Source organism: Arvicanthis niloticus, chromosome 1, assembly GCF_011762505.2.
Source record: "Arvicanthis niloticus isolate mArvNil1 chromosome 1, mArvNil1.pat.X, whole genome shotgun sequence".
NCBI classification, from domain to species: domain Eukaryota; kingdom Metazoa; phylum Chordata; class Mammalia; order Rodentia; family Muridae; genus Arvicanthis; species Arvicanthis niloticus.
The window spans coordinates 149,035,738-149,043,440 of record NC_047658.1 but is presented as its reverse complement, the minus strand read 5'-3'; the positions used below and the strand labels follow the sequence as shown (position 1 = coordinate 149,043,440).

At 39.0% G+C, this 7,703-nt stretch overlaps 1 protein-coding gene across 3 annotated transcripts in view; it reads right to left on the bottom strand.

Moving 5' to 3' along the window:
* Positions 1–75: 75 nt before the first annotated feature.
* The window catches only part of R3hcc1l (R3H domain and coiled-coil containing 1 like), a 72,658-nt gene continuing 65,030 nt past the window's right edge, over positions 76–7,703 (bottom strand). For all 3 annotated transcript variants that reach the window (XM_034504230.2, XM_076921545.1, XM_076921559.1), the window contains one exon: positions 76–828. In XM_034504230.2, coding sequence (XP_034360121.1) covers positions 761–828 — 68 coding nt within the window. In that variant the 3' untranslated portion in view covers positions 76–760. The remainder of the gene's footprint in view (positions 829–7,703) is intronic.

Sequence of the window (7,703 nt, the reverse complement as noted above, 5' to 3'; positions counted from 1 at the left end):
CTACAGGTTTTTCTGTTTTCTTCTTCTGATGTTGGTTTTGGGGTGGGGGTCAAGATTTATAAACACCATAATGACTTATGTTATAAAATAGCCTTTAATTTCTCCCTCTCACAACATATTACTGATTAAAATGGAGCTGGTACTCAATTCTCTAGGACTGGTTTTCACAAGGAAGGTAGCAGACCCCTAGCTGCTGTGCAGATGGAGCAGTACCAGGTACCAAGCTTAGTACAAACTCAGGAGTCCAAATACCCACGATGTGCCGTGGTTCAGTGGCTTTGCAGTTCTGAGGCAGGCAGTGTAGCCTCTGTACGAGCTGAGTGCACCAGGAACTCATGTCTGTGAGCTGCTTCCACTCCCCTCATCCTGCAGCTCTCAACTCTGAAGTACTAAGGAACACCCTGCCATGGACCTCCGACTCCTGTCACTGCAGGCTTGAATCCTCTGTTTTGCTTTACATTTGCTTCAGATTTCCTGGAGGTATGACCTACACTAACACGACCTGCTCTACTCAGGACTCTTAGCAGCCAAGTCTTCCATTTTCCTTTCTACATGACAGTTCCTTTTAACATCTCTACCACAGTGGACAGGTCTGAATTCAAGAGTGAGGACCGGACTCTTTGTTCTCTTAGTCTTCTGTCTTGTTCACATTCTCTTTAACACGCTCATCTGCACGTGCACAGCTCTGGAAAGATCCTCTTGTCTCAAGAATATCAAACACTTCCTAATTCATGGATTCATTTCTTTGAGTAAGTGACGTTCAAACCACAGATTGGTCTCTGCCTTCCCAGATGTCTTCCCGTTGCTTGGCTTCCAACCGTTTTCTCTCTGTAAATAAAGGCCAATGTTAATAATACAATGATATATGTTACACAGCCAGTGAGTCTCCTTTAATCAAATTACAAGACAAACATCACTCATGATCACTTTTCACCTGATCCCAAAGGTTAACATCTTTTTAGCTTTCCAAGTGCTTTAAAGAATTGATACTACTCTTGGTTTTATTTTTCCTTCTCTACCTCTCTCCCTTTTCTTTTTTGTCATGCCTAGGATAAAACTCAGGGCTCCACACATTAAAAACAAACTGAACCAAAAATGTTGTAGAGCAGTGGTTCTCAACCTTCCTAATGTTGCACCCCTTTAATACAGTTCTCACATTGTGATATCCCTCAATCATAAAATTATATCCATGCTACTTTATAACTGTAATTTAGCTACTGTTATAAATTGCAATGCAAATATCTGTGGTTTCCAATGGTCTTGGGTAACCCCTGTGAAAGGGTTGTTTGGCCCACAAAAGGGTCAACCCACAGCTTGAAAACCACTGTTCTAGAGTCTATTCCAGAAAGAAAAAAAAAATAACCATAATATAAAATGGAGGAAAAAGAGTGACTAATTTTTAAGACAAAAATACACAAGTTGTGCAACTCACCTTTAATTATTTTTAATATAGAAACTTTGTTTTTCATTTTCACTAAAAAGTATATATATACTAGCTGAGAACAGTGGTACATGTTTGTAGGCCTAGACACCTGAAAAACTAAAGCAGGAAGACCACTTTAGCCCACGAGCTCCAGGTGTCTGGGTAACTGAGTCTCCCAGTATAACAGCTGTGTGCTTCAGATAGTTTCTTTTGTGCACAATACCAGTTCTAACTTTATAGCTAACAGCCATTCATTCACCCTAATACCAGAAAATACATATTATAAGCCTTAAATGTTTCTTTTTAAGAGTTCTTGTTACAGACTGGCAGTGTCTATAAAAGAGTCTTCTCAAGTCATGAACTACGTGGATTACAGAAATCAAGGTGAGTTTAGAATTAACACTTGCTATCTCAACCTATCTTCTAAATCATGAAAATCACTTACAAAATCTGAAGTACACTTGACTGCACTTTAAGGGGAAGGAAGCTGGCTGGGTGTGAGAGAGAAATTCCTTGCTATTTGGGCACCATCTTGTGGCATCATCTGAATATAGCAACAAAGTTACACAAGGCAAAACTGAGGATCAACAAATCACAAAGTGAAGTCTGATTAATACTACGCCTAAGGATTCAGCTGCAGAGCAGGCAGGCTTGGGTTGGCCGAGGTTCTCCATGAGCAATGCCAAGGATAATGGACTTATCCAAAGTCTGCCAGGATTTCCTAGGAAGTAGCCTGGTTCTGAGTCTTAAAAAGAGGCAAGTTAGGGAAGATTTAAATGCAAAGCAGCCATGGGTGAAATAAATAAAAAACTGGTTGTGAATCCTAAGGAAAAACAAAAGAATCAGAAAATTTATTTACTAGAATTTAAAATTTTCATTAAGATGGGAAATAAATCAGAAAGATTATCCATAAACAACAGAAAAATATGACCGACCTATAATTCACAGGTCTAAAATCAAAACACTTCAGAAAATAAAGTTTTTGTTCTTAAAGTTTGGGTCAAAATTCATTTTTGGAATCAAATCTAACCCAACATGAGGCTGTTTGGTCTCTGTACTGTTTACTTAATGTGACTTGTTACATACTTTGCTTAAGAAAAATCAGTGTTAATGTGTTTGCTTTTGGTATTATAAAACATATAATATAGCATCTCTGTAAAGTCAATCTTGAAATATGTCTAGTGTTAAATGCTTGCTAACAAAAGTCCCCTAACTCCTAACTCTTGCCTGGGCATGTGTGTGTCTGCATGTATATGTAAATTCTGGCGGTAAAACACGAAAACAATTGAGAAGCACAAAGAAATAGTGAAAATATGAAGCATATGAAACACAGAGAATATGGGTCAAATGGGTCTTTTAAGTGATCCCCTCTGAGATAGGGAACTTGCATGACTTGCTAAGGCTCAATTATCAGGAAGAACTGAAGCTGAAACCCAGTTGTTATTTTTAAGTGGCATACTTCCCACTATGCTGGCATCTGAAAATATCAAAAGAAAAGGAAAAGCATGTGAAAAAATTAACTGAAAGAAACATGTCCCTTTATCAAAAGGAGATATTACATGACTGGCTGCATGAAAAAAAGCTGTCATTAACATCACCTCCATTAAACATAAAAAAGTAAAGCGAGCAAACAGCCCACTGCAGCGGTAGGACAAGGGAGCAGAAGAGAACAGAACATTAGAAGGGAATGGCTAACCCGAAGCACTTCCATCAAGTGCCCTGAAGACATCCACTCCCAGTGTGAAAGCAGAAACAGAAATGCCTATTGAGTGAGCTGACTGAGCTCCAGTCAGGGAGCTTCAGCTGCTTCTGCTTCTCACTGAGGGAAGAGAGGTGCTGAAACCGAGAAGGGAACACTCTGGGGTCATGCTTTATTTGACAAGAAAAGGGAAGGAAAGAGAAGGGCTGCAAATTAAAGACTTTCAAAATTTACTTGGGCACTTAAAAAATGATCACAAAGCCCACTTGTCGCCACCTACAGAGTAATAATTAGCAAGCTTTGTGAAGAACAAGCCTGGACAAATTTAATTGCCTTCCTTTATTCCCTGACAGACTTGGTAGATCAAGAGAAGGGAGTAGTATAAGCAAACTCTTAATTGTAGCAAGGCTTTAGACAAAGTTTATCAAGTATTTATATGCTCATCAGTGTTCTAGGGAAATGCAATCTAGATCTCATCAGGACCCATTTAACTGGAGAATGATCTGCAATGTATAAGCACAAGAAACCATGTGCTGTTTATTTTAGCAACACTTGAAGTGGTCAGTTAGTCCTAGTGTTGACATTTTTGCCTCTGATTTAGAAGCAACCAGAGAGAGAGAGAGAGAGAGAGAATGAGAGAGAGAGAGAGCGAGAGAGAGCGCAAACTATTACATCTCTGCAAAAAAAAATTTCACATATTTGTATGGTTATAAATGAAGTGAATTTCAGGTAATAGGCAGGGAAAAAACATGAGAATACCCTGAAAATCTGATTACGGTCAGTAATACAGCACTACAGAATAATGGAATGTATAAGAAGGTTTCCCAGAGTTAGGTACCATGGGTAAATCTGTTTTACTACAAAAGAGCAAATATTGTCCAGAGATGACTCTAAGTTTGCTGTGATTTAATTAATCAAACTAAATGATTAAATTATTTACTTCCTCTGCTTTAAGACCTATGAACCAAATGCTGGCCTTTTAGAACCAGCCAATTAATCACCTACTCCTAAGAATGAAATGAAATTATAAAATAAAATTATAGCAGACTTTGAAGATGAGAGAGCAGCTTATTCTGAGAAGCAATGACACACTTTCTAATTTTAGTCAGCAATCAAATATTTGGAATTTGGAATAGAGAACACAGGAAAATGTCCCAGATATTCCTGCATTGAGTCCTTTACTTATGTGGTTTCATCATTCAGTGTGAATCACTGGCTGAAAACACCTGATTACATACAATCCAGAGCACTCACGGATGCTCTGTGCTCCACTTCTCACTGTCAGTACAGCTCTCATCTGTTGCGAACTCTCCTGGACCAAAAGAGACTCTGCCCATGCTCAAGAACAATGCACTAAAGGTTTTTATCTCTTGATACACACAGTGTGATGCGCTTTCAGTGACCTGGCACTTCCTTCTCCCCAACTCTTTCAGCTTTAGTGACTCTCCCTTAAAGGACTAAGGTATAAGCTGTTCCACTAAAAGGTCAAGAGAATCCAAGTAGGATAGAAAGCTCTATCAGAGAAGCTCAAATGACTAGGATGTTCAGCTTTTTCAGGGGCAGGGTGGAGAAAGTTCAGAGTAAAATACCAACGTTTATGAAGAAAAACCAAAGTAATCAATATCATTCATGTACAGAGACAATGAGTGCATGTTATGTATCTTTTTTGTCCTCAATAACCTGGCAGTCAATAGAATTCTTCATGGAGGACAAAGAAGGGTTAGACTATTACATAATTAATGAAAGGATCTATAACAGAATAGGGTATAGATTTCAGTCCATGCTAATTCTGATCAGCTGGCAACGGGCATGTCAGTACCTGCCAAGGGAGAAGCCATGACTGATCAGGACCATCTGTTACGTGTAACGGAAGAGCAGCAATACATAATATACTCTTGTCAATACTTATGTCATATTACAACATAGAAAACAAAACAATATCTTGAATTTGTAAAGCACCTTTTCAACATTAAATTATGTTGTACTCAAAACCTCTCGATGGTTAGGTAGGACAAGCATTACTAGCTGAAAAGTGGACAGAAAGAGTGGTCAGATCTCAAAGCCACACAGCTAGTTAAATGGCAACAGCTCTACTACAGCCCAGGTTTCTTATTTCCTTAGTGATCTGCCCTTGGTCATTACAGTAAAGAGCTGATAGTAAAGAATGATGTCCAGATGTTCTCAATTCCTACTAAGGAAAAAAGGAGAAACAGGTTTAAACCATCATACAGATTTATATCAAACAAAAGAAAAAATTTTCTGTCAGTTAAAGCTGCTAGCTAACTTTGGTATCTGTAACTAAAAGAAGCCTATTATAGTGCATTCTCTGGGGACGTCGAAAGTTTATTTATAAAAGTAATATTTTCCCCGAGGGGGGGAAATGGCAATTATCCCCCAAACCTTTCAAAAGGGTAGGGAAAAAAATGAGTTTTAATTAGAAAAGCCTACATTCAAATCCCCCTTCTCATTTTCCTAGGTAGTAACCTCTGACTGTTATTTAAGTTCATGGGGCCAGCTAGAAACTGAAGACAGTGTCTGGAATTAGAGGTATGAAGACACCACCATCAGAATTTCTACTTGGGAGTCTCCTTCCAGTGCCTTCATCAATGCAACCCTTTCATCAATGTCTTATACTAGAAAGTGTTAGAAATAAAACAAGAGCAGCAGCAGCAGCAGCAGCAGCAGCAGCAGGAGCAGCAGCAGCAGGAGCAGCAGGGTACGGCTTAGTGACAGAGGGCTTGCCTTGCACTGGCCCTGCATCTAATCCTAATACCACATAGACAGAAAGGGACAGAGAGCAGTGGCAGAGTGCAGGAAAAGCCATTGCTTAACGAATCTAAAGTCCCTGTTTTGAGCTTTGCTTAGTGCATACAGTCATCCCTGGACTCTAAGTTTTAAAAAGAGGAACAAACACATTTAAGTGAGAATCTAGACTCCATACAACTCCATGAGATTGCTTAATTCAAAAGGATGCCAGTAAAAGAAATTCCCATCTTCATTTTCTCAGACACAGAAGAGCTGTGATCTAGAATGATAGAATAGTCTTCTGTAATCCAAGCACTAATATATAGAAAGAACCTACCCAGTTGGTCTCTTAATTACAACCAAAAGCCTCTTGAACTCCAGTTACCAGAGGAGCTCAGAAGCTGAGGCAGAATGATTACAAGTTTAAGTTCAGCACAGGTAAACAATCACCTCAGATAAACAAACAAACAATGAAATACTTTTCATTTTAAAAAGCAACAGAGAATGATGGCACGGATCTATAATCCCAGCATCCCAGAATCTGATTAGGCCTACCATAAGTTCAAAGGCAACCAAGACTACATGGTAAACTCTAAACCATTCAGGACAATAAAGTTAACTGTTTCAAAAACAAACAAAAGTCACTCAGTCAACAGTCTCAGTTTGAAACTGCACCACAGAAATGTCTTTTGGATAGCAAAGCATTTAAAACAAACAGTTCAAGAGAAGCAGCACACTGATGAGCCTGCCGAGATGAGACAGCACTCAGATGGTCTTATCCAAGCAAAGCAACAGCAGCAGTCTTTGTACATACAGAAGATTTACACTTATAAGGAAGGCATGGTGTACAGCAAAAGGAGTCAGCAAGTCCTCAGATACCTCTATCATTACCCTCCACTCATCCTTTTTGTTTGCTTTTGTTCAGTGCTGGAACTGAACCCAAGGCCTTAGGGCATGCTAAGCAAATGCTTGACAACTGAGCTACATCCCCAGGCTCCTTTATTCACCTTCTGAGATAACTGTAGTTAGCATCCAAGAGTCACTTTCTTCAGAGATAACCAATACAAGGATACTGCATATTCTTTGATCCAGTTCTGTTATTTACCATCTACAAAAGCAAGGACAATCCTTTCATTTTTCTATCTTCTATAAGAAACCTTTGGATAAACAATGCATCAGAAAACAGAACTGCCTTATTATCGTCATTAAGGTAAATTAGGTGGGTTCCCTTCTGATACTCTAACCCCTGCCATGATGCTCTCACTCACTGGTTATCTGGCCGGTGCAGCTGAGAGTCCGAAAGCCACCTGCTATCACCAAAGCATAGTGGACACAAGTATTAATGGCCTTGTTAGACTTGCAATAAACAAGCAGTGTGAAACTTCAATTGGTTTAAAGGAAAAATGAAGTCACTTTTTGGTAAGTGAAATTTTCCAAATTGTTTTTACTGATTCTACAGATCTTGGGTAATGGCAAAGAACTTGTCTAAAGCTTGAAGGGTGTTGAAAAAATACTTCTGTGTCAAGCCCGAGTCCAAGTTTTACCTAGAATTCAAAAGCCTATAAAGAAAAGATATTTTAAGCTTAACAACAAACTATAAGAAAAGCCCTGCTTATGGATCTGTGGGAATATTTTCTGAGAACTTGTGGGTTTTAGAAAGTCATCAGAAGACAGGTGAATCTACTCCAGACTGTCTAAAGAAGACAAAATTCCTCTTATGGTTATTATCATCAATATCAGTTGCTGTCTCTACCTTAACTTGCCTTCTACCAAAAAGACCTAAGCCATCTGATTACACCACGGCACTGTCATCGTGGTCATGGACCAGTAAAAGCA